The 26,152-nt window shown below is 43.8% G+C and overlaps 1 protein-coding gene across 2 annotated transcripts in view; it reads left to right on the plus strand.

Annotated features, from left to right (window-relative positions):
• The window catches only part of cpt1a2b (carnitine palmitoyltransferase 1A2b), a 53,406-nt gene that overhangs the window by 7,342 nt on the left and 19,912 nt on the right, over positions 1-26,152 (plus strand). The window contains exons 3-13 of one of the 2 annotated variants that reach the window (XM_064988725.1): positions 3,796-3,935; positions 5,646-5,820; positions 6,839-6,940; positions 9,889-10,026; positions 10,190-10,267; positions 10,738-10,845; positions 14,153-14,240; positions 16,447-16,642; positions 18,351-18,539; positions 19,510-19,615; positions 20,130-20,246. In XM_064988725.1, the coding sequence (XP_064844797.1) occupies positions 3,796-3,935; positions 5,646-5,820; positions 6,839-6,940; positions 9,889-10,026; positions 10,190-10,267; positions 10,738-10,845; positions 14,153-14,240; positions 16,447-16,642; positions 18,351-18,539; positions 19,510-19,615; positions 20,130-20,246 (1,437 nt within the window). The remainder of the gene's footprint in view (positions 1-3,795; positions 3,936-5,645; positions 5,821-6,838; positions 6,941-9,888; positions 10,027-10,189; positions 10,268-10,737; positions 10,846-14,152; positions 14,241-16,446; positions 16,643-18,350; positions 18,540-19,509; positions 19,616-20,129; positions 20,247-26,152) is intronic. The other variant, XM_064988726.1, reaches the window with a different exon arrangement.

A 26,152-nucleotide genomic window follows, 5' to 3' on the forward strand; every position in this document is an offset into this window, starting at 1 on the left:
AGAGAGGGAGGAGGGGGGGGGGAGGGGGAGGAGGATTCAGGAGGGAGGAGAAGGTCATCAGATGACGCTCATATGACATGTTACACAATACATTTATGTTTTGTTCGATAATATGCATATTTATATCCACAAATCCACAAATCTCGGTTTACATTGACGCCATGTTCAGAAATGCCCCTAGGAATTATAGAAAGCTACGCCAGATAACAGAAATACTCATCATAAACTTTGACTAAAGATACATGTTCTACATATAATTAAATATACACTGGTTCTTAATGCAACCGCTGTGTCAGATTTTTCAAAAATGTTACGGAAAAAGCCTACCATGCAATAATCTGAGACAACGCTCAGACGTAAAAGGATATCTCCGCCATGTTGGAGTCAACAGAAATATGAAATTACATCATAAATATTCCCTTACCTTTGATGATCTTTCAACAGAATGCAATGCAAGGAGTCCTAGTTCCACAATAAATCGTTGTTTTGTTCCATAATGTCCAATACTAGTGTCCAATTAGCTGCATTTGCTACCACTTTCAGCTCACGTGCCCAAAACTGACGCTGGTCCAGGACAACTCGCACAAAAACTTCAAAAAGATATATTCCAGGTCGAATAAACTGGTCAAAGTAAGTAGAGAATCAATCTTCAGGATGTTATTTTCATATATATCCAATAACGTTCCAACCGGATCATACGTTTTCAGCTGCAGCCAAATGGAACGACGGTGGCACCCACAGAGAAATGCGCCACAGGGAACTTACATTCTGCCAAAACAGTGACTATTTCCCCTCCCATTCGGTCAAAGTTCACACCAAAAGCTCCATTCCACATTCTACTGAATGAGGACATCTAGTGGAAGGCGTAGGAAATGCTACCAGATCCATATCTTGTTGGGAAAGGAAGGGGCGATGACGTCAAAGTTGACCCACATTCAGAATTTCACTTCTTGTTTGGAAGATTGCCTGCCCTAGTTCTGTTATACTCACAGACATAATTCAAACAGTTTTAGAAACTTCAGAGTGTTTTTCTATCCAATAGTAATAATAATATATTAGCATATATTAGCAATCTAGGACAGAGTAGGATGCAGTTCACTATGGGCACGCAATTCATCCAAAGTGAAAATACTGCCCCCTATCCTCAACAAGATTAATGCATTTAAGCCAATCAGTTGTGTTGTGACAAGGTCGGGGTGGTATATAGAAGATAGCCCTACTTGGTAAAAGACCAAGTCCACATTATGGCAAGAACTGCTCAAATAAACAAAGAGAAACAACAGTCCATCATTACTTTAAGACATGAAAATCAGTCAATCCGGAAAATTTAAAGAGTGCAGTCGCTAAAACCATCAAGCGCTATGATGAAACTGGCCCTCATGAGGACCGCCACAGGAAATGAAGACCCAGAGTTACCTCTGCTTCAGAGGATAAGTTCATTAGTGTTAACTGCACCTCCGATTGCAGCCCAAATAAATGGAAAACAGAGTTCAAGGAACAGACATCTCAACGTTATCTGTTCAGAGGTGACTGCATGAGTCAGGCCTTCATGGTCGAATTGCTGCAAAGAAACCACTACTAATGGACACCAATAAGAATAAGAGACTTGCTTGGGCCAAGAAACGCGAGCAATGGACATTAGACCGGTGGATATCTGTCCTTTGGTCTGATGAGTCCAATTTTTTTGTCTTTGTGAGATGCAGAGTATGTGAACGGATGATCTCTGCATGTGTGGTTCCCACCGTGAAGCATGGAGGAGGTGTGATGGTGCTTTTCTGGTGACACTGTCTGTGATTTATTTAGAATTCAAGGCACACTTAACCAGCATGGCTACCACAACATTCTGCAGCGATACACTATCGCATCTGCTTTGAGCTTAGTGGGACTATCATTTGTTTTTCAACGGGACAATGACCCAACACACCTCCAGGTGTGGTAAGGGATATTGACCAAGGAGAGTGATGGAGTATTGCATCAGATGACCTGGCCTCCACAATTACCAACCTCAACCCAATTGGGATGAGTTGGACCGCAGATTGAAGGAAAAGCAGCCAACAAGTGCTCAGCATATGTGGGAACTCCATCAAGACTGTTAGAAAAGCATTCCAGGTTAAGCTGGTTGAGAGAATGCCAAGAGTGTGCAAAGCTGTCATCAAGGCAAAGAGTGGTTACTTTGAATAATTTAAAATATATTTTGATTTGTTTAAAACGTTTATGGTTACAACATGATTCCATATGCGTTATTTCATAGTTTTGATTTCTTCACTATTATTCTACAATGTAGAAAATAGTAAAAATAAAGAAAAAGCCTTGAATGAGTAGGTGTTCAAAACATTTGACACTGGTACTGTATACATATACTGTATATAGGACAACATGAGTGTGTGTGTGTCTATGTATGAGAGAATGTATGCATGTGTGTGTTCATGTTCTGTGAAATGCAATATGTAGGTGCTACAGAGCCTGATGCAGAGGAAAACGAGCTGGACTTTGATGTATAAATATGTCAAAAAATACCTTTTTGTTAGTACATTACTTACAGTATTTTGCTCTGCTCACTGTACAGCTGTGTTGCTAATTTTTTTTTTGTGTGAAGTTGCGTCACATGGCTTTTTTTAATGCAATGTCACTTCCCTCATGTTGTCTATGCTGTAGTGCTCAACTAGTTTAGGTAACTTTAATGTCCTCTGAGGCAATTCATTTTTCAGCAATCATTACATACAGACAAAATCACATTTAAATCAACAGATATCATAGGATATTTACAAGCAAAGGCGGCTCAATAATGGCTAGGCCTTCATGTACGTTAAAAGTATTGAACACGTGTTCACACGGATACGCCTCCCAACCGGGTTGCTATGGTGCCCCTGTGCATGCTCAGACATTGTCATGAGCCGTTGACTTGAAGCGTAGCCACGCCCATTCTTCAAGTTTTTGTCTGTCAACTCCAATGTTGGATTGTTTCCTTTCTTTCTGTGCAACAGTTCCTCTTCAGACTCCTGCCTCAGGCATGTTTAAGAGTTTTAAATTGGGTAATGTTGAGATGAAGGGTGCAGTATGTGCCAGGTTTTCCTCTAAAACCAGTCCTTTACATTTCTATACAGTACCGGTCAAACGTTTGGTCACAAACGACTCATTCCAGGGTTTTTCTTTGTTTTTGCTATATTCTACATTGTAGAATAATAGTGAAGGCATCAACACGATAAAATAACACACATGGAATCATATAGTGACTACAAAAAAAAGTGTTAAACAAATCAAAATATATTTGAGATTCTTTCAAGTAGCCACTCTTTGCCTTAATGACAGCTTTACACACACTTGGAATTCTCTCTTCACCTGGAATGCTTTTCCAACGGTCTTGGAGGATTTCCCACATATGCTGAGCACTTGTTGGCTGCTTTTCCTGCACTCTGCGGTCCGACTCATCCCAACCACCTTTATTGGTTTGAGGTCGGGTGATTGTGGAGGCCAGGTCATCTAATGCAGCTCACAATGTAGAAAATAGTAAAAATAAAGAAAAACCCTTGAATGAATGTGTGTGTGTGTGTACGTACAGTATATACATATGAATATACATTATATCACCTTCACTTTCATCGTTATGCATATTTACTAATTTCTTTACTAGTCCTCAGGTAACCATATCCAATTCATCCTATATACTGACACTATGTTTTTCTACTGGTCTTTAAGTATTCAGTACACTGACCTCTCTATTTTCTACCAGTCCTACCATTTCATATTCTATGTACAGTATATTCACACTGTGGTCTTCTTCTTCTGTGGTGACAGAACAGGGTGATCAAAGGGGTGTACCCTGCCAGCCCTTCCTCCTGGCTGTTTGTTGTCATAGCCATCCTGGCCACCATGTACATGCGCTCTGACCCCTCCATGGGCCTCATTGCCAAAATCCAGGAGCACCTGCCCGTCAGGTAACTAGTTATATTACTCACTACCTCTCCCTGTGCGGTAACTACATCATACACTGTCCTAGGGAGGACGAGTAGAACCACCCAGTTTATAATTAATGTTATACTACACATGACCTATGCCCTTATTAAAGCTACATCCTGGGCTTAGTTGGCTATAGTTATGGCTGACTCACTTTACCATTTACAGTGGGGCAAAAAGGTATTTAGTCAGCTACCAATTGTGCAAGTTCTCCCACTTAAGATGAGAGAGGCCTGTAATTTTCATCATAGGTACACTTCAATTATGACAGACAAAATGAGAAAAAAAATCTCGAGGAGATCTGCATGGAGGAATGGGCCAAAATACCAGCAACAGTGTGTGAAAACCTTGTGAAGACTTACAGAAAACGTTTGACCTCTGTCATTGCCAACAAAAGGTATATAACAAAGTATTGAGAGAAACTTTTGTTATTGACCAAATACTTATTTTCCACCATAATATGCAAAAGAAATGAATTAAAAATCCTACAATATGATTTTCTGGATATTTTTTTTTCCCCTCATTTTGTCTGTCATAGTTGAAGTGTACTTATGATGAATATTACAGGCCTCTCTCATCTTTTTAATTGGGAGAACTTGCACAATTGGTCGCGGACTAAATACTTTTTTGCCCAACTGTATGTAAACTCACGCTCCTGCGCCCTCCTCCCATGATAACATTCATTGTGTGTGTGTGTTATTTTTTTCCCCTGTTCCTGCCCATTTAATAATGGGCCATTCTATATCGAAACATATATTTTACGTATTAGAAAAGACTAGATTAAATTGAGAAGAGCGTTATAGGTGAAAATATGTTCACTTGAGAGAACAGCACATGCAGCCTGAGGCAAGGAACAGAGCGCAAGTTGTTTTTGTTTTTCTACTTTCTCAAATCATCAATAGCCTATAGTCGCACCATGCAGCCCATAAATGTTTTGATTCCTAAGACATTCTAAGGTTTGTATAATTCACTACTAAAGTTGTCAAATAACTCTGAATATAGTGTATAGGACCTGTTTCAAATGGTCACTTTTACGCTCAAGATGGCCGCTTCGCATGCACTCCGGAACAGGAAAAATATCCTTTCTATTTTATTCAGCTAAGTTAAATTATATTCTTCTTACTATAAAATCATATGATCTAAAATAATGGCACAGGACTTATAAGCACATCTTGTCTGATTTTAATGAACACGCCTACAGCCTATGGCATGGAGCACAGCCAGATAACATACAGTAGGCCAGATCATATTCTGTTCTTCGGAAATACATTTTCTTCATATCATAATGTTTCTTTAGACTTGACAAAAATAAAATAATGGATTTATTGTGACGTTGTATATTCAATGAATGAATTAGATCGAGGTGTTCCAGAGGCCAGCATCAGTGGCTTGTAACGGAGGCCTGGAGATGCAAAACGTGGTTTATATTAATGAAACAGTCAATTACTGTGAGACTGGCCGTCTCTTTCATGACAATGGGTAGGACTTGTTCTTTAAACTCATGCCAGTACAGGGCTGTAATCTTCTACGTTTGACCAACAGAGGTCCCCCCTGTTACTTGTTTTTCTTTTATCCAGTGATGTTTTCTTGGAGTCTCTCGCAGACCTGCAGCCGCACTGACAACCAGTCTACTACTATAATGCATTCATTGTCGGTATTCTCTCTCTTCTCTCTCCTCTCCCACCCACCAGTAGTCTTTCTCTGAGTGTGCAGGGCCAGACCATGCTGTCAGTGCTGGTGTTCAGTACCCTGCTGTGGCTGTCGCTCATCCTGACCCTGAGGTTCTGTCTCAAGCTGCTGCTCTCCTACCACCGCTGGATGTTCGAGCAGCACGGACACATCTCCACCACCACCAAAGTCTGGGTGGTATGCATGCTATGCCAGAGATGGTGGAGACCTTTTTAATGAGGAAACTTCTCACTCTAGCATTTTGTTCCTCCCCCCGTAGTAGTGTGTATATATAGACGGATGGAATAATGGTGATATTGTAATCGCTGGTCATGGTATTTGTTGTGGCAATGGTACACGCGGTGGCCAAAGCATGAACAGGAGAGGTAGCTGCAGTTGTACCACAGACGGGAACAATGTGACAAATGTCTTCAGCTGGACATATAAATGTGAAGCATCCGCTTGGCGTTTCCACTCGCCTGCCAAATATGGTGGTGAGCGGATTATATTAACAGTCGATTACCGTGAGACTGTCTCTTTCATGACAATAACTAGCTGACATGGGTAGGGCTTGTTCTTAAAACTCATGCCAGTACAGGGCTGTAATCTTCTACGTTTGACCAATAGAGGTCCCCACTGTTACTTGTTTTTCTTTTATCCAGTGATGTTTTCTTGGAGTCTCTCACAGACCTGCAGCCGCACTGACAACCAGTCTACTACTATAATGTATTATTTTAATGTATTCTTTCTCTCGCTCAATGAGGAAACTTTTGGCTGACATTCTGCACATTTTCTCATCGATGAAACATTTGATCCCAGTGCAGTTTTCTGTTCCCAAAAGTAAAATCTGTTATGAATAGAGCCGACTAAGTTTTGTAGACTTTACCCTTTGACAAAGTGTTTAAAAATTGCGTTGTTTAGGAGTGCAAAGGCAAATTGAGTTTGAAAAAAAAAGGGGGGGGGCGTTCCCTAACGGAAATATGCAGACGCATGCTAGAAAACGCCAATAGGATCTCGCTAGCTCGTGCTTGGCTCAGCCCACCTCCTTGCTTGTTCTGCCCACTATGACTCATTTGTTCCCATTGGAAACGACAGGCTGTGGTCTATCTTGGTTTAGTAATAAAACAAATATTTGTTCCTACTGTGGTTGCAGTTTTAGTAGATTCAGTGATGTTCTCTCTCTCCCACTCCCCCCCCCCCCCCCCCCCCATCTCAGACCCTGGTGCGTCTGCTGTCTGGCAGGAAGCCTCTCCTGTACAGCTATCAGACCTCTCTTCCTTGCCTGCCCGTCCCGCCCATAAAAGACACACTGGAGAGGGTGAGTGTGCACAGATCCAGGATCCGCTTCCCCCAAACGCATAACCAACCTAAGAGTGCCTAGTTCACCCTAGTGGCGGAGATATAGTGGTTTCAGGAAGTATTCACACCCCTTGAATTTTTCCAAATTTTGTTGTGTAACAGCCTGAATTGAAAATGTATTAAATTTAGATTTTGTGTCACTGATCTACACACAATATCCCATAATGTCAAAATGGATTTAAAAAAAAAGCTTAATTAAAAATGAAAAGCTGAAATGTCTTGAGTCCACAACCAATCAGATGTCTCAATCAAATGTATTTATAAAGTCCATTTTACATCAACCAATGTCACAAAGTGCTGTACAGAGACCCAGCCTAAAACCCCAAACAACAAGCAATGCAGATGTAGAAGCACGGTGGCTAGGAAAAACTCCCTAGAAAGGCAGGAATCTAGGAAGAAACCTAGAGTGGAACCAGGCTCTGAGGGGTGGCCAGTCCTCTTCTGGCTGTCTGGGTTGAGATTATAACAGAACACAGCCAAGATGTTCAAACATTCATAGATGACCAGCATGGTCAAATAATAATAATAATCACTGTGGTTGTAGAGGGTGCAACAGGTCAGCACCTCATGAGAAAATGTCAGTTGGCTTTTCATAGCCGAGTTAGAGACAGCAGGTGCGGTAGAGAGAGTTGAAAACAGCAGGTCCGTGACAAGGTAGCACGTCCGGTGAACAGGTCAGGGTTCCATAGCCGCAGGCAGAAGAGTTGAAACAGGAGCGGCAGCACGACCAGGTGGTCTGGGGACAGCAAGGAGTCATCAGGCCAGGTAGTCCTGAGGCATGGTCCTAGGGCTCAGGTCCTCTGGGAGGGGAGGGAGAGAATTAAGAGGGAGCATACTTATATTCACACAAGACACCCAATAAGACAGGATAAATATTTCAGATATAACAGACTGACCCTAGCCCCCCGACACTAAACTATTGCGGCATAAATACTGGAGGCTGAGACGGGAGTGGTCGGGAGACACTGTGGCCCCGTCTGACGATACCTCCGGACAGGGCCAACCAGGCAAGATATAACCCAACCCACTTTGCCAAAGCACAGCCCCCACACAACTAGAGGGATATCTTCAACCACCAACTTACTACCCTGAGACTGAGGCTGAGTATAGCCCACGAAGATCTCCCCACAGCACGAACACGAGGATGCGCTAAACCTGGACAGGAAGATCACGTCAGTGACTTAAGTGACGCACCCCTCCTAGGGGTGGGATGGAAGAGCACCAGTAAGCCAGTGACTCAGCCCCCGTAATAGGGTTAGAGGCCGAGAATCCTTGTGGAGAGAGGGGAACCGGCCAGGCAGAGACAGCAAGGGTGGTTCATCGCTCCAGTGCCTTTCCATTCACCTTTACACCCCTGGGCCAGACTACACTTGATCATAGGACCTACTGAAGAGATGAGTCTTCAATAAAGACTTAAAGGTTGAGACTGAGTCTGCGTCTCTCACATGGATAGGCAGACCATTCCATAAAAATGTAGCTCTATAGGAGAAAGCCCTGCCTCCAGCTGTTTGCTTAGAAATTCTAGGGACATTAAGGAGGCCTGCGTCTTGTGACTGTAGGGTACGTGTAGGTATGTACGGCAGGACCAAATCGTAAAGATTGGTAGGAGCAAGCCCATGTAATGCTTTGTAGGTTAGCAATAAAACCTTGAAATCAGCCCTAGCCTTAACAGGAAGCCAGTGTATAGGGGCTAGCACTGGAGTGATATGATCAAACCCCTTTGTTATGGCAAGCCTAAATAAGTACAGGAGTAACAATGTGCTTAACAAGTCACATAATAAGTTGCATGGACTCAATAAGTGCAATCATAGTGGTTAACAGGATTCTTATCCCTTTGAACATGTTGAAGTTATCAATTAGGTTTTGGATGGTTTATCAATATATCCAGAGTCACTACAAAGATACAGGCGTCTTTCCTAACTCTGTTTCCTGGAGCGGAAGGAAACTGCTTGGGGATTTCACCATGCGGCCAGTGGTAGCTTTAAAAACAGTTACTCCGTTTAATGGCTGTGACAGGAGACAACTGAGGACGGATCAACAACGTTGCAGTTACGTGAAAATACTAACCTAAGTGACAATGTAAAAAGAAGGCAGCCTGTGAACAATAAAAAAAAAAAAAATCCAAATCATCCATCCTGTTTGCAATAAGGCACAAAAGTAATACTGCAAAAAATGTGTCAAAGAAATGTACTTTTTATTGAATACAAAAGCATTATGTTTGGGGCAAATCCAACGCAACACATGCACCGCCATTTCTCGCGTAATTCATTTGACAGAGACACAGATGTTGCCGTGTCGAACGAACAAATTGTGTCAGCGTCCAATTTTATCCAATTATTTTGTGAAACTTCCTGTTTCTATCACAGCTGTCAGGGCTTTTGTTTAATACGGTGTGACTTTACTTACATAACTGTGGATGGATATGTGGTTACTGGGAGACATTCACCTTTTCAGCAGGAAAATAACCTAAAACTCAAGGCCACACTGGAGTTGCTTACCAAGATGACATTGAATGTTCCTGCCGTTGAATGGCGTAGTTACAGTTTTGACTTAAATCTGCTTGAAAATGGCTGTCTAGCGATGATCAACGACCAACCCGACAGTTTGAAGAATTGAAATGGCTGGTTGTCACCTGAAAACTGAGTGGAATGGGTGCAACATTCATACCTGGGGTGTATTCACTAGTTATCAAACAGAGGCAAACAGAATGAAACTGGGAAGGACCTAGCTGAATTTTTCCAATAGGAACTATTGTTTTTGTTGCAAACAAAATTGAAACTTGGAGTTAATGGTTTCCGTTGCAGAATGTTCTCTAAGGTGCTATATGTTTTGCTGTGGCGTACAACTAATGAAGACACCACAGTACACTGTTTGATCCGAGGTGTGTGGTGGGTCTCTCTCATTTAGTACCTGGAGTCAGTGCGTCCGTTGCTGAGTGACCCGGGGTTCCAGCGGATGACTGTGTTGGCGGCTCAGTTTGAGAACAGTCTGGGGAACAGGTTGCAGCGCTATCTCAAGCTCAAAGCTCTGTGGGCTACCAACTATGTGAGTAGACTCACTGCTGCACACATACTGTTTGTTCACTCCCACACACACAAACACATCCACAGTTCGCTCACTCACTTAGGCTCACAGCTGTTGTAGTGTAAGGATTTCACTTCTAATCTCTCTGTGTCTCTCTGTCTCTGTCTGTCTGTCTGTCTGTCAGGTGAGTGACTGGTGGGAGGAGTACATCTACCTAAGAGGACGAGGTCCCATCATGGTCAACAGCAACTACTATGGCATGGTACAGCTCTTCCCACGATACTCTATAGATATACACTGGGATTACAACACATTAAGAACACCTGCTCTTTCTGTGACATAGACTGACCAGGTGAATCCAGGTGAAAGGGTAGGCAGGGTAGCCTAGTGGTTAGAGCGTTGTTCTCCAACCGTCCAAAAGCCTAGAGTGCCCTCTCCCTCACCTGCCCCCTCTCTATTTGCTTATTGTGACATTCCAGAGACAGGGCTGGGGCAGGAATTCCTCAACTTCTGGAAATGTTGCCCCCAGAAACCTGCTGTAGTGCCACATGTCCTTACCTTTGTCTGTCTGTCTCTTCTGTGTCTGTCTCTCCCTCCCGGCCGACTCTCCCTCCCGGCCGACTCTCCCTCTCGCCGACTCGTCTGTCCATGTCTGTCTCTGTCTCACACTCCCTTTTCTATTTTATTTTTGTCTCGCTCTCACCTCCATCTCTGACCCCTCTTCTCCACTAGGACTTTCTGTATGTGACTCCCACTCCAATCCAGGCAGCGAGGGCCGGCAACACCATCACCGCTCTGCTGCTCTACCGACGCAAGGTCAACAGTGAGCAGCTAACGCCTGTGAGTCCTGCTACCAGTACTAGTACACATGTACAGTGGGTATTGAAGGTCACCACCCCCTTTCAAAATGTTCACCTTTTGTTGCCTTTACAGTCAGCCTGAAATGAAAACACATCAAATGTTACTTTTTACGGCTTTAATTACCCACAATATCCAAGTGTGGGGGGGGGGAGAAATTAATCTGAAAATGTATTAAAAGTCAAACAGTAAAATGCCCTATTTGGATAAGTGAACACCCCCCCCAAAACTTTCTGAGGTTTAACCAACCAACTTCCAGATCACAAATCAAGCTAATTGGCCTGCATCTGTGATTTAATTGTAGTAACTTTGATTAGTTCAGAATTAAACCAGTTGTTCATAGAGGACTCCACTTTAGTAGTGCACCTGGGCGGAAAAGGTACTTTCAAAAGATCTACGAGATAAAGTTATGGAAAGTCGGGATGGATATTAAAAAAAAAAAGAAAAAAAAGAGCATTGTAGATTGCGAGGCCAAGTGGCAAAAGGTGCTGTGGTCTGATAAGACCAAAAATTGAACTTTTTGGCCTGAATGCAAAACGATATGTCTGGCGAAAACCCAATACATATTTCTACCCAAAGAACCCCACGCCTACGGTAAAGAACCCCACGCCTACGGTAAAGAACCCCACGCCTACGGTAAAGAACCCCACGCCTACGGTAAAGAACCCCACGCCTACGGTAAAGAACCCCACGCCTACGGTAAAGAACCCCACGCCTACGGTAAAGAACCCCACGCCTACGGTAAAGAACCCCACGCCTACGGTAAAGAACCCCACGCCTACGGTAAAGAACACCACGCCTACGGTAAAGAACACCACGCCTACGGTAAAGAACCCCACGCCTACGGTAAAGAACACCACGCCTACGGTAAAGAACCCCACGCCTACGGTAAAGAACACCACGCCTACGGTAAAGAACCCCACGCCTATGGTAAAGAACCCCACGCCTACGGTAAAGAACACCACGCCTACGGTAAAGAACCCCACGCCTACGGTAAAGAACCCCACGCCTACGGTAAAGAACCCCACGCCTACGGTAAAGAACCCCACGCCTACGGTAAAGAACCCCACGCCTACGGTAAAGAACCCCACGCCTACGGTAAAGAACACCACGCCTACGGTAAAGAACACCACGCCTACGGTAAAGAATGGCAGTGGCAGCATCCTGTTGTGAGGGTGTTTCTCTTCAACAGTGCAGGAGAACCTGCAGCCCTCTGCCAGGAAGTTGAAAATGGGAAGATGGTTCACGTTTCAACGTGATAATTACACAAAGCACATCACCAAAGCAACTGTACAGTGGCTGAAGGACAAGAAGGTAGATGTCCTTGAGTGGCCTCGCCAGAGCCCGACCTAAATCCCATTGAATCTGTGGAATGACTTGCAGTCAATGAGCGGTCACCATGCAATTTGACTGAGCTTGAACAATTCTGCTAGGAAGAATGGGCAAATATTGCGCAGTCCAGGTGTGCAAAGTTAGTAGAGACGTATTCAACGAGACTCGTGGCTGTAATTCAAGCAAAAGGTGGTTCCACCAAGTATTAACTCAGGGGAGGGTGTTCACTTATCCAAATAGGATATTTTACTAGTAAAAAAAAAAGAAAGTGTAATTCGCAGCCGGAAAAAGTCTGATTTGATGTGTTTTCATTTCGGGCTGTAAGGCAACAAAAGGTGAACATTTTGAAAGAGGGTGGTGACTTTCTATACCCACTGTACAGTGTGAAGAGCTATACCCTTTTCTAACTACTAAGCCGAGCTGTACTGAGCTGACCTGGTTATGCCCGTTATTATTCAGGGAAAACGTATCAAGTTAACGATCCAAGGAACCCATTGGAATAGGAATGAGACTCCCCTAACGGTCTGTATTGGACTGCTGTTGCTGCAGACATAGTTTATATGAATAGAACTGAAGTCATTATGTGGCTGGTCAAACCTGATTCTGTCTAACTGTCGTTTACAGCACTGTGTCAGTTTGTAGATGTGGGTGGGTGTTGTCAGAGAGGAGGAGAGAGAGACCCAACTCGGCGCAAAATCTGTCTCCCTCCAGCAGGTGGCGATTTTTTTTTTTCATTGTTTTGCCCACCAAGGAAGGGATTTTTGTTTGGAGGTCAATGAGAGTGTTGAATTTGGTCAACGAACAAATGTATGGCATATTTGCTACGTGAGGTTTATTAAATCTAATAGAAGTTTTGTGACGCTTAAGTTGTGATGAGTGTACTGATATAAGTAGGACGCGTGATATCCCGGCAACTTTGAGAGAAAAAAAACACTTTATGTCAGACTTGTCTCGATGGCTATGCATATTCATGGTATGAGGCTAATAGCATAACATCTCTCTCCATTGAATACATGCGGTTGACGTCAACAACCCTCATTGAATATTCAAAAAAGTATTGCAATAATGAGATGTGTCCACCAATCAAAAGAAAGGATAGGTGGGAGCTCGAAAGCCCAGCGTGCAGCTTTGTGGTAAATGACTCCCATTGTTAGTGTGGAGAGACATGCATCTTGTTAGAATATCCATAATCTTTGGTGTTGTTGACATCGGTGACAGGAATGCTACAGTATCTTACCAAACTGGAGCACTGAGTTATGAGTCAGATAATAATAACAACAAATGTATACATTAATAATAGATGATAATAATTATTCTTGTAATAAATCTAGATAGTTAATCCTTTAAAATGTCAAATAAATGAATGAATAATAGCCAGCCAACTTTGTTAAACACCCTTTTCTTTTAGTTCCTCATTATCCTCCTTTTCTCAATTCCTACTTTATGAAGGATACTGAAGTTGAACATGGGTTGTTTTGGTATATTTACTCATTAGCTGGCTATTTCATCGAAGCAACTGTGTGAAAGTGTCATTTGAAGGACCTTTAATCGAGTTCTACAATTTTTCCGCTGATGTGGTCTTTTTTTTAAAGGAACTATGCATCTGACTGTCGTCAATGAATATTCCACTTCCTCTCTCTTTCTCTCTCATGGGGCAGCAGGGTAGCCGAGTGGCTAGAGTGTTGGACTAGTAACCGGAAGGCTGCAAGTTCAAACCCCCGAGCTGCCCCTGAACAGGCAGTTAACCCACTGTTCCTAGGCTGTCATTGAAAATAAGAATTTGTTCTTAACTGACTTGCCTGGTTAAATAAAGGTAAAATAAATAAATAAAAATCTTAAATTCAAATTGTCATGGATGAAATTAATGGCATTTGAGGCTAAACAATGCGAAGACAATGTAACTACAGAGCAGTTTTTTATTTTTTTCTCTTTCTTTCTCTCTCACTCACTCTCTCAGAGTCGTGTTCCAGGTACAGTCATCCCTCTCTGTGCAGCTCAGTGTGAGAGGATGTTCAACACTACTCGCACTCCAGGAGAGGAGACTGGTAATACACACACACACAAAAGAAAGTCAGTTTTGGAATCTTTATTTGTTAGCATTGACCATAAAGGAAACAATATGACCAACTTACCCTCCAAATACACCTCTGCTGTTTCAACCAGGATCTCAGCGATCACTGCCTCATTGCCTGCGTCCGTTATTGGTCCGCGGTCAAACGACCACCCCTCATCACTGTCAAACGCTCCCTAAAACACTTCTGCGGGCAGGCCTTTCTAATTGACCTGGCCTGGGTATCCTGGAAGGATATTGACCTTATCCCATCAGAGGATGCCTGGTTGTTCTTTAAAAGTAATTTCCTCACCATCTTAAATAAGCATGCACCCTTTCAAAAAAAATCTACATCTAAGAACAGATATAGCCCTTGGTTCCCTCCAGACCTGACTGCCCTCGACCAGCACAAAAACATCCTGTGGCGTACTGCAATAGCATTGAATAGTCCCCGCGATATGCAACTTTTCAGGGAAGTCCAGAACCAATACACGCAGTCAGGAAAGCAAAGGGCAAGCTTTTTCAAACAGAAATTTGCATCCTTTAGCTCTAACTCCAAAAAGTTTTGGGACACTGTAAAGTCCATGGAGAACAAGAGCACCTCCTCCCAGCTGCCCACTGCACTGAGGTGAGGTAACACGGTCACCTCCGATAAATCCATGATAATCGAAAATTTCAATAAGCATTTCTCTACAACTGGCCATGCTTTCCTCCTGGCTACCCCAACCCCGGCCAACATCTCCACATCCCCCGCAGCTACTTGCCCGAGCCTCCCCAGCTTCTCCTTCACCCAAATCCAGATAGCAGATGTTCTGAAAGAGCTGCAAAACCTGGACCCGTACAAATCACCTGGGCTAGACAATCTGGACCCTCTCTTTCTAAAATTATCCACCGCCATTGTTGGAACCCCTATTACTAGTCTGTTCAACCTCTCTTTCGTATTGTCCGAAATCACTAAAGATTGGAAAGCTGCCGCGGTCATCCCCCTCTTCAAAGGGGGTGACACTCTAGATCCAAACTGTTATTGACCAATATCCATCCTGCCCTGCCTTTCTAAAGTCGCCGAAAGCCAAGTTAACAAACAGATCACTGACCATTTCGAATCCCACCGTACCTTCTCCCCTGTGCAATCTGGTTTCTGAGTTGGTCAAGGGTATACCTCAGCCACGCTCAAGGTACTAATCGATATAACCGCCATTGATAAAAGTGGTCAAGGCTTTCGACTCTGTCAATCGCCGTATTCTTATTGGCAGACTCAATAGCCTTGGTTTCTCAAATGATTGCCTCGCCTGGTTCACCAACTACTTCACAGACAGAGTTCAGTGTGTCAAATCGGAGGGCCTGATGTCCGGACCTCTGGCAGTCTCTATGGGGGTGCCACAGGGTTCAATTATCGGGCTGACTCTTGTCTCTGTATATATCAACGATGTCGCTCTTGCTGCTGGCGATTCCCTGATCCACTTCTACGCGGACGACACCATTCTGTATACATCTGGCCCTTCTTTGGACACTGTGTTAACTAACCTCCAAACAAGCTTCAATGCCATACAACACTCCTTCCGTGTCCTCCAACTGTTCTTAAATGCTAGTAAAACCAAATGCATGCTTTTCAACCGTTCGCTGCCCGCACCTGCCCGCCCGACTAGCATTACTACTCTGGACGGTTCTGACCTAGAATATGTGGACAACTACAAATACCTAGGTGTCTGGCTAGACTGTAAACTCTCCTTCCAGACTCATATCAAACATCTCCAATCCAAAATCAAATCTAGAATCGGCTTTCTATTTTGCAACAAAGCCTCCTTTACTCACGCCGCCAAACTTACCCTTTTCTTGCACACCAGTATCACTACTTACACACCATCATCTGCTCGTCTATCACTCCAGTGTTAATCTGCTAAATTGTAATTACTTCGCTACTATGGCCTATTTATTGCCTTACCTCCTCACGCCATTTGCACACACTGTATATAGACTTTCTTCCTATTGTGTTATTGACTGTACACGTGTTTATTCCATGTGTAACTCTGTGTTGTTGTTTGTGTCGCACTGCTTTACTTTATCTTGGCCAGGTCGCAGTTGTAAATGAGAACTTGTTCTCAACTAGTCTACCTGGTTAAATAAAGGTGAAATAAAATACAAATGCGTAGTGTTCTGCATCTCTCTCTCTCTCTCTCTCTCGACGTGTGTCTCCTCTCCAGATGTGCTGCAGCACTGGCAGGACAGTGAATTTGTGACTGTCTACCACCGGGGGCGCTACTTCAGGCTGTGGGTCTACAAGGCGGGGCGTCTCCTCTCCCCTAGAGAGATAGAGTACCAGATCCAGAGGATCCTAGATGACCCTTCACCCCCCGGACCTGGAGAGGACAGGCTGGGAGCACTGACTGCTGGAGACAGGTGTCTATAGTGGTGGGGGGAAGAGGGTGTGTGTGTGTGTGTGTGTGTGTGTGCGTGCGTGAGTGCCTGTACACATAGGTGTATGTACACACTGCAGTTCTCTGCATTTTCCATCACCCGGATATCCCCCTAAATATGTCTTGTTTTGCATGATCCGATGTATGGCTACTAGATGGTCCTTACGGAGCTTCATGTTCATTATGTCTGAGACGGCTGTAGATGTGCAGACTTTGGCTTGAGCCATCAGACAAGGATTGCACTGCATGATAACGTGCGTTCAAATATGATTTGAAATCTTTCAAATACTTTGACCGTTCACTCTAGCCAGCCTGGAGTGCCAAGTGGGCAGGGTTTATGTTTTCCGACCTATTGCATTGGTCCATTGAGCCAAGCACGCTCAATCAAGCACAACTCCAGTATTTGAAATGATTTCTGATAGTATTTGAACCCAGGTCTGCAGGATACCCGCAGACAAGCAGAGCGTCCGTCAGTCACCTCAATGGCCACAAGAGTCTCAAGTGGTCTGATCACGACTTGGAAAGGAAGAGTGCAGAGCGGTGTCGGCCGAGAGATGGAGAAGTCACGAAGAGGAAGAGAAGGCGAGAAGGGCCTAAAGCATTTTTAAAGGAAGAGCAAGCAAACGAGAGGGGGGTGGAAAAGCGAAATGGAGAGTGTTGGTTGAGAATGCATGGAGGGAACTGAACTGAGGGAGAGGGGAAGGAGTGAGGCTAAAGGTGAGCTGAGGTGAAAAAGGAGAGGGGGAACAGCGGTAGGAATATAAGATGACAGAGTAGATGCTGGGGGACGAAAGAAAAAAGGGGGGAAAAAGACGAGTTGGTATATAAGGAGAATGCATAAAACGATATGTACCATTTGCTGTGTGGGTGTGTGTTTTGATAAGATAAAACAACTAAAGCAGTATTGGTTAAAACCTGCTAAACCGGGCCACTACTGCTCTCTTTACACAAATGCAAGCATTATCCTAGGATTAAGGTCAATTATACTGAATGTAGTTAATAGTCTGTGCAGTTATGGTCTATGTATACCAACAGAGTCTTTTCTGGGCTTTGATTGTGGTAAATTGGAATGAGTAGGATTCTCTCCCTCGCACTCTCGCTCACTCCCTCTCAAACACGACTCCCGTGCAGACGCGTACAACAACTCTGTGCAGGTCACAATTGTTGGTGCACTGTGGTGCTCCCGTCGGTTTCCGTAGACAATTTACACACAGCGTTAAAAACTCACATTCTTTCCCGGGGGTGTGGGTGTGGTACAGTAGCAGCACACCCTTCCTCTCGCCATTGTATCTTTAGTCATCTTCAGCTCGTCATGACTGCTAATAGGGTTCCCGCCGTTGAGCAAGGAACAGTTACAACCACACGGTTGGATTAGTCTGATCATGGGGTGTTTTGTCCTGGCATGTCCCGTGGGATCACTTTCACACTACTGTCAAGTATTCTGTCGTGTTCATTATCACCGCGCTCACTGTTCTGCAGGGAGTGGGTTGCAGAAGGGGGACATGTTCCCCTATGTTCAGTAACAATTTGAGGATTCTTGTCCGTTTTGGTTGCTGTTGATATTGATGTCTTTCTGTAAGTAAAGAAGTACAGTCGACTCTTGTGTTGATGATGTCATCTTGAGTCTACCTTTAAAAAATTTTAAAAAATGTAATGAATGTTGGCGTGATTTGGAATGCGTTTTGTCCCAGGGTGCCGTGGTGTGCCGTAAGAAAGCAGTACTTCAGCTCAGGGGTGAACAAGCGCTCGCTGGACTGCATCGAGCGGGCTGCCTTCTTTGTCACCCTGGACGATGAGGAGCAAGGAATGATGGGAGAAGACCCCGTGGGAAACCTGGACCGCTACGCCAAGTCCCTCCTCCACGGGAAATGTTATGACAGGTGTGTGTGAGACTGTGTGGTGCAGGCGCATTATGATGAGCCTCTTACGTAGTCGGAATGTAGAATCATGGCGGAGCTTCCGCCTTATTGCTAACACCTTACAGGATGGAGCCAACTGGAAGGGGCTGTGGAGTGAATTAGGACCCGTTTTATAGAGTGTGTCCAACTCTGCCTTTCCCATGTTACCACTCAACATAAGAACATTCAATCTATTACACTCTTCTACAGGGGGGTCTGGTACTAGTATGTACCAAATGGCACCCTATTCCTTATATACTGTAGTGCACAACCTTTGACTAGGGCGTGGGCCCTATAGGGCTCTGATCCAAACTAGTGCACCATATAGGGAATAGGGTTCCATTTGGGATTTGGCCTAGGCCCCGCAGGGCAAAGCTGTTTGTGAAGCACATCTCCTCTTCACCTCTATCATAGTTTACCGGTTATCTAGATTGAGTTGAATTGTGTGTAATGAAGAGGGCAGGATGTCTTTGTTAACTGATGGTCTTCATCTGGTCCATTTTATCCTCTCTTCCTTTCACACGTGCTGTACTGTAGGGCTACACACACATGAGCATTCGAGTACACACACGCACACACACGGTATGTGACAACCTGATTGAATTAGCAGCAAATGTTTTCCAAGTCCAAGAGCACCAGTTGCTTAGGTGAAGTAAGTGAAATATATCCCATCCATGGACATGGTTCTGGTTGTTTAGAATCATCGACACTCGGCCGAAGTTCCTCTTGTACACACTCCTCTCTCCCCCTCCAAATCAAGTGCTTCACATCTGTGTCCTGGACCAGGGCTGTGGTGGGTGGTCAGGGGATGTATATATTCTGCTTTGATAGTGTGTGGTCAACTCTTAAAACTGAAAGCACTGAGCTAATTGATATATATATATATATAATATCTCTCCCTCTCTCCTGCCCCTCCTCTTCTCCCCCCCCCTCCCCTCTCTCGGTCTCTCAGGTGGTTTGATAAGTCATTCTCTGTGGTGGTGTACAAGAATGGGAAGAATGGGCTGAATGCAGAGCACTCTTGGGCCGACGCCCCGACAGTGGCTCACCTGTGGGAGGTGTGTTTATCTGTCAAACAGGCATAATCAAATAGCATTTTATTAGGGCCTTTTTCTTCTCTTTTTAGCTACATGACATAGAAATGTGCCGTTTTCACATTGTGTAGACACTAGTATGGTGCTGGAGCTAGAGGTTAAAAAGATATAGGGGGGTCCCCTTGACAGCTCAAATGACCTGTCCTCAATGGAGATCAAGCACTTGGTTTTATTTAGAATAATCCGATCTTGCAGATTTGAGTGTATGTGTGAGGTAGACTACATATGGCCAGATATGTGGCTAAAAGTACCTGTGGTTAAATAGAGCATAGCCCAGATCAGGATGTCCCAGTTATTATCCAAATGGGATATTCTCAGGATTTGCTCAATCAGATAGAGGATAAACATGTTTGTTATTAATTTTTGGCAGATCAAGTTTCTGTGTTTTATACTATTTGTGGATGGTGAATCCACTGAACTTTGAGTGTCTGCATGTGTGTGTGCGTGTGTGTAACAGCTGTTCTTTGTCTGTCCTCAGTTCACCCTGGCCACAGATGCCTTCCAACTGGGTTATACAGAGGATGGTCACTGTAAGGGAGAGGTGGAGCGCTCCTTACCGCCCCCTCAGAGACTCACCTGGGACATCCCTGTGGAGGTGAGAGTGCTGGGTGTGCGCATCGTTCCCTAACACACCCTCAGACCAGGGTTTCCGTTCGGACAATGTGGTGCCCGGACAACATGTCGGGGAAGATTCAAATTAACTGGCCATTTTGAGAAATTTACCGGACACCTATACATTGGATGCGTAACCCATTAGGGCATCCACCCACGGTGATCAGAATGACAGAAATCACATTTACATTATGGTAATTCATCTTTACAGAACATGTAACTCGTAATGAAACGGCCAATAAAACATAATTTTCAAACATTTGCCAAAATGCAATGGGCCATTCTAAACAGCCCACCTGGGGAATCAACATTCTAAACAGCCCACCTGGGGAATCGACATTCTAAACAGCCCACCTGGGGAATCGACATTCTAAACAGCCCACCTGGGGAATCGTCATTCTAAACACCCCAAACAGCCCACCCGGGGAAACGACATTCTAAACAGCCCACCCGGGGAAACGACATTCTAAACAGCCCACCCGGGGAAACGACATTCTAAACAGCCCACCCGGGGAAACGACATTCTAAACAGCCCACCCGGGGAAACGACATTCTAAACAGCCCACCCGGGGAAACGACATTCTAAACAGCCCACCTGATAGCGGTTCCATATGTGACAGAGATGAGAAATCTCTGTTAGAATCTTAGAAAGAGAGGGACTCTAAAGACACAACAACTAGGATGTGCTGCTAATATGACTAGGATTGTGCCTTTGGCTTCTGGACAACAAAATAACATTTATATGAAAACCAACAGAACAGGAGAGAAATGGCAAAGCGGTGGGTCCAATAGGGAGGTAAATGGACATACACTGCTCAAAAAAATAAAGGGAAAAACTAAAATAACACATCCTAGATCTGAATGAATGTAATATTCTTATGAAATACTTTTTTCTTTACATAGTTGAATGTGCTGACAACAAAATCACACAAAAATTATCAATGGAAATCAAATTTATCAACCCATGGAGGACTGGATTTGGAGTCACACTCAAAATTAAACACTACAGGCTGATCCAACTTTGATGTAATGTCCTTAAAACAAGTCAAAATGAGGCTCAGTAGTGTGTGTGGCCTCCACGTGCCTGTATGACCTCCCTACAACGCCTGGGCATGCTCCTGATGATGTGGCGGATGGGGAACCCAGGGCCAACCACACCAGCATATGGTCTCACAAGGGGTCTGAGGATCTCATCTCGGTGCCTAATGGCAGTCAGGTTACCTCTGGCGAGCACATGGAGGGCTGTGCGGCATCCCAAAGAAATGCCACCCCACACCATGACTGACACACCGCCAAACCGGTCATGCTGGAGGATGTTGCAGGCAGCAGAACGTTCTCCACGGCGTCCCCAGACTTTGTCACGTCTCACGTGCTCAGTGTGAACCTGCTTTCATCTGTGAAGAGCACAGGGCGCCAGTGGCGAATTTGCCAATCTTGGTGTTCTCTGGCAAATGCCAAACATCCTGCACGGAGTCTGTTTCTGACCGTTTGAGCAGACACATGCACATTTGTGGCCTGCTGGAGGTCATTTTGCAGGGCTCTGGCAGTGCTCCTCCTGCTCCTCCTTGCACAAAGGCGGAGATAGCGCTCCTGCTGCTGGGTTGTTGTACTCCTACGGCCTCCTCCACGTCTCCTGATGTACTGGCCTGTCTCCTGGTAGCGCCTCCATGCTCTAGACACTACGTTGACAGACACGGCAAACCTTCTTGCCACAGCTCGCATTGATGTGCCATCCTGGATGAGCTGCACTACCTGAGCCACTTGTGTGGGTTGTAGACTCCGTCTCATGCTACCACTAGAGTGAAAGCACCGCCAGCATTCAAAAGTGAAGTATAGGAACTGAGAAGTGGTCTGTGGTCACCACCTGCAAAACCACTCCTTTATTGGGGGTGTCTTGCTTAATTGCCTATAATTTCCACCTGTTGTCTATTCCATTTGCACAACAGCATGTGAAATGTATTGTCAATCAGTGTTGCTTCCTAAGTGGACAGTTTGATTTCACAGAAGTGTGATTGACTTGAAGTTATATTGTGTTGTTTAAGTGTTCCCTTTATGTTTTTGGGCAGTGTACATTCACCAACATTATATAATTACTCCTGTTTATATAGAAATAATTAAAATCATTCAAAATTCTTCACCAGAAAGCATGACATGGCCACAGAGGAATCAAGGATAATTGATAAGCTTCTTATAAAGCTTAGCTTTTGCCTATTTGGGAAGCCCGCAATTTGGGCAGCACGCGTGTTAGGCCTAGCTGATTTATTGAGTGAAAAGCAAAAAATACGTGTGAAGATAATGTGTTGAGACAATAAGAAGGGGAGGGGTGTCTGGTGACGATACAGGTGAATCTCCTGCCAGTTCTTGCACATTCATTATGTCATTGCGTGAATTGTTTGTCCTTTAAAAATATATATAATTATCAATTCCCCTTACATATGACACCAGTAGTAAATGTACCATTAATCCCCATAATTTTCTTACATTAACCGTTCTCATTCTCGGAGTGGAAACATTCTTTGTGGAGTTCACAACCCGCTACACTTTTGTTTTGGAATGCTCCATATGAGAAATGATTATGTATCTGGTTTCTATGTCCTGATAATGTTGAAGGAAATGCGTGAGCACGCATAGATGTACCTGACCTGCTGCACGGAAATGTAGGAAAGTTTTTTTCTTTTTACATCGTTGCAAATGATGATATATTAAAACTATAGTTTCTCACAATAAGCTATTTTAACAAATCTTCCAATCTCCCCCTCGGTAGTCACCAATCCTCAGTGTGAATGAGAAATGGAAGTTAAAGGCCTACTGCTGTATTAGCTATGAGTTCAATGCACATCATATGACAGAGGCTAGTGATCTTTCATTAGTTGACTTTTTTGAATTTTGTCATGGTTTTAAGAAACGAAAACAGTATTGAAATGAAGCTGTTCCACGCAAATCTGCATGTGTACATCATAACTGTCACTCAGAACGGTAAAAAAATGGTAGGATAAATTGTAAGCGTCCCCAAACTTGCAACTCACGCGCCGCCTATTAAATTGCCTCCACGTTTTCATGGTCCGATTTTGCCTATATGCTCATTTGAAGCAAGTTAAACGATGCCTCGTAATATGAAATGAAACATTCAGGTTTATTAAGTATGTTTTCAAAATGCCTACTGCCTCCAGCTCACATTGGAAAGTGGTGGGTGAAGCGCTGATAGCCTGTTGATTGCACTTGTATGGTGAATTACCAGTAGTTCTTTTTAATCGTGCAGGAGAAATCCCGCTCAAAATAGGCTCTATGCTGACTAACGAAAAAATACACAGGCCAATTTTAATTCCACAAAATAAGGAAAAGGACCAATACTCTTTACCTGTCAAAAGTATTACCATTGATTGCTTTTTCGATTAATGAATAAAAAGCCATAATTTTGAAATGAGATTTATTTATTTTTTCTTCCACTCTGATTTGTCATCCAATGGAATCCTTGCCTCAGACATCCTTTGGGAGGGGAGTGTGTCCGTGTTTAGTGTCACTTGAAACACCCTGTAAAACATTGTCCAGCTCCCTCTCTCCTCTTTCTTTAAGGCTTGGATCAGTTCCTCTCTCGGTTTCATTCCACGACTTAATGTCCATTGACAGTCCTGAACCACAATTAAATACATGTTGAGAAACCAATTTGGTGGCTTAAGTTTAATATTTTAGTCTAAATATGGTGCACAATGTTAGCATGACCTCCTTGAGCCACGATTTGGTGAAAGTAGGGGCAGTTGCGATGACTGTATTACTGGCAATCATGAGTCATGACTGCAGTAAAATTCTATGTGGCCGTTGAGTCACGGTAACCTCCTTTTATGGACTCTGGACATGTGTTGGTAGTACCCAACTCGGTAATGATTATCAGGTTGCCCTGGTACTCAGGGTTCTTTTTCCTTTAACCACTCTGACATCAATTCAAATGCAATCCAAAATCACATCGAACACCACATGAAAACAGTATGTGCTTTTAAAAGTCACCTCACTGTGATTGATCGTTTTGAAGAAAGAAGTTAATTAACAGATTTGAATCTGAGTGTGAGAACATGGTCGTTGTGGATGTTGTTTCAAAGCCTAACACAACAAAATGGGCAGTGCTTTCTGAGGTGATGATTGCGTGACAATGGCCGGCTGACAAAATGTCATGACCACCACAGCCCGAGATGAACGGTTCTTCTCTTTTTGTCTTTCATCAGTTTCTTTCATCCGAGAGAAGTGGCATCTCGCTCTCTCGCTCTCTCTCTCTGTTTGTTTGTTGCGGTTGGAGTGTTCCGTTTCCTTCTCTGTTTCTACCGACCCACAACAGTCAGACAATCGGGGGAAATTCCCTCCACTCTATCTCTACCACCTACAGTGCATTCGGAAAGTATTTTGTTCACAATTTGTTACGTTACAGCCTTATTATAAAATGTATTAAATTGTCATTTTCCACATTAATCTGCACACAATACCCCATAATAACAAAGCAAAAACAAGTTTTGAGACATTTTTGTAAATGTATTAAATATAAATAACTGAAATATCACATTTACATATGTATTCAGACCCTTTACTCAGTACTTTCTTGAAGCACCTTTGGCAGTGATTACAGCCTCGAGTCTTCTTGGGTATGACGCTACAAGGTTGGAATACACCTGTATTTGGGGAGTTTCTCCCATTCCTCTCTGCAGATCCTCTCAAGCTCTGTCAGGTTGGATGGGGAGCGTTGCTGCACAGCTATTTTCAGGTCTCTCCAGAGATATTAGATCGAGTTCAAGTCCAGGCTCTAGCTGGTCCACTCAAGGACATTCAGAGACTTGTCCCGAAGCCACTCCTTCGTTGTCTTGGCTGTGAGCTTAGGGTCATTGTCCTGTTAAAAGGTGAACCTTCGCCCCTGTCTAAGGTCCTGAACGCTTTGAAGCTGGTTTTCATCAAGGATTTCTATTTTGCTCCGTTCATCTTTGCCTTGATCCTGACTAATCTCCCATTCCCTGCCGCTGAAAAACTTTCCCACAGCATGATGCTGCCACCACCATGCTTCACCGTAGGGAAGTGCCCTGTTTCCTACAGACGTGACTCTTGGCATTCAGGCCAAAAAGTTCAATCTTGGTTTTATCAGACCAGAGAATCTTGTTTCTCATGGTCTGAGAGTCTTTAGGTACCTTTTGGCAAACTCCAAGCGGGCTGTCATGTGCCTTTTACTGGGTAGTGGCTTCTGTCTGGCCACTCTACCAGAAAGGTCTGATTTGGTTGAGTGCTGCAGAGATGGTTGTCCTTCTGGAAGGTTCTCCCATCTCGACAGAGGAACTCTAGAGCTCTGTCAGAGTGACCATCGGCTTCTTGGACACTTCCCTGACCAAGGCCCTTCTCCCCCAATTGCTCAGTTTGGCCGGCTGGCCAGCTCTAGGAAGAATTTTGGTGTTTCCAAACTCCTTCAATTTAGGAATGATGGAGGCAACTGTGTTCTTAGGGACCTTCATGGCTTCAGACATTTTTTTTGTACCCTTCCCCAGATCTGTGACTCTACACAATCTTGTCTTGGAGCTATACGGACAATTCCTTCGACCTCATGGCTTGGTTTTTACTCTGACATGCACTGTCAACTGTGGGACCTTATATAGGCAGGTGTGTTATTTTCCAAATTATGTCCAATCAATTGAATTTACCACAGGTGAATGCAATTGAATTGGAAACAGGATGCACATGAGCTCAATTTCGAGTCTCCTAGCAAAGGGTCTGAATACATATGTAAATAATATATTTAAAAAAAATATTATTTACGGATGTATTCAGACTATTTTTGCTTTGTCATTATGGGGTATTGTGTGTAGATTTCTGAGGAAAAAATAAATATTTAATACATTTTAGAATAAGGCTACAATGTAACAA

Source organism: Oncorhynchus masou, chromosome 15 (assembly GCF_036934945.1).
Source record: "Oncorhynchus masou masou isolate Uvic2021 chromosome 15, UVic_Omas_1.1, whole genome shotgun sequence".
NCBI classification, from domain to species: domain Eukaryota; kingdom Metazoa; phylum Chordata; class Actinopteri; order Salmoniformes; family Salmonidae; genus Oncorhynchus; species Oncorhynchus masou.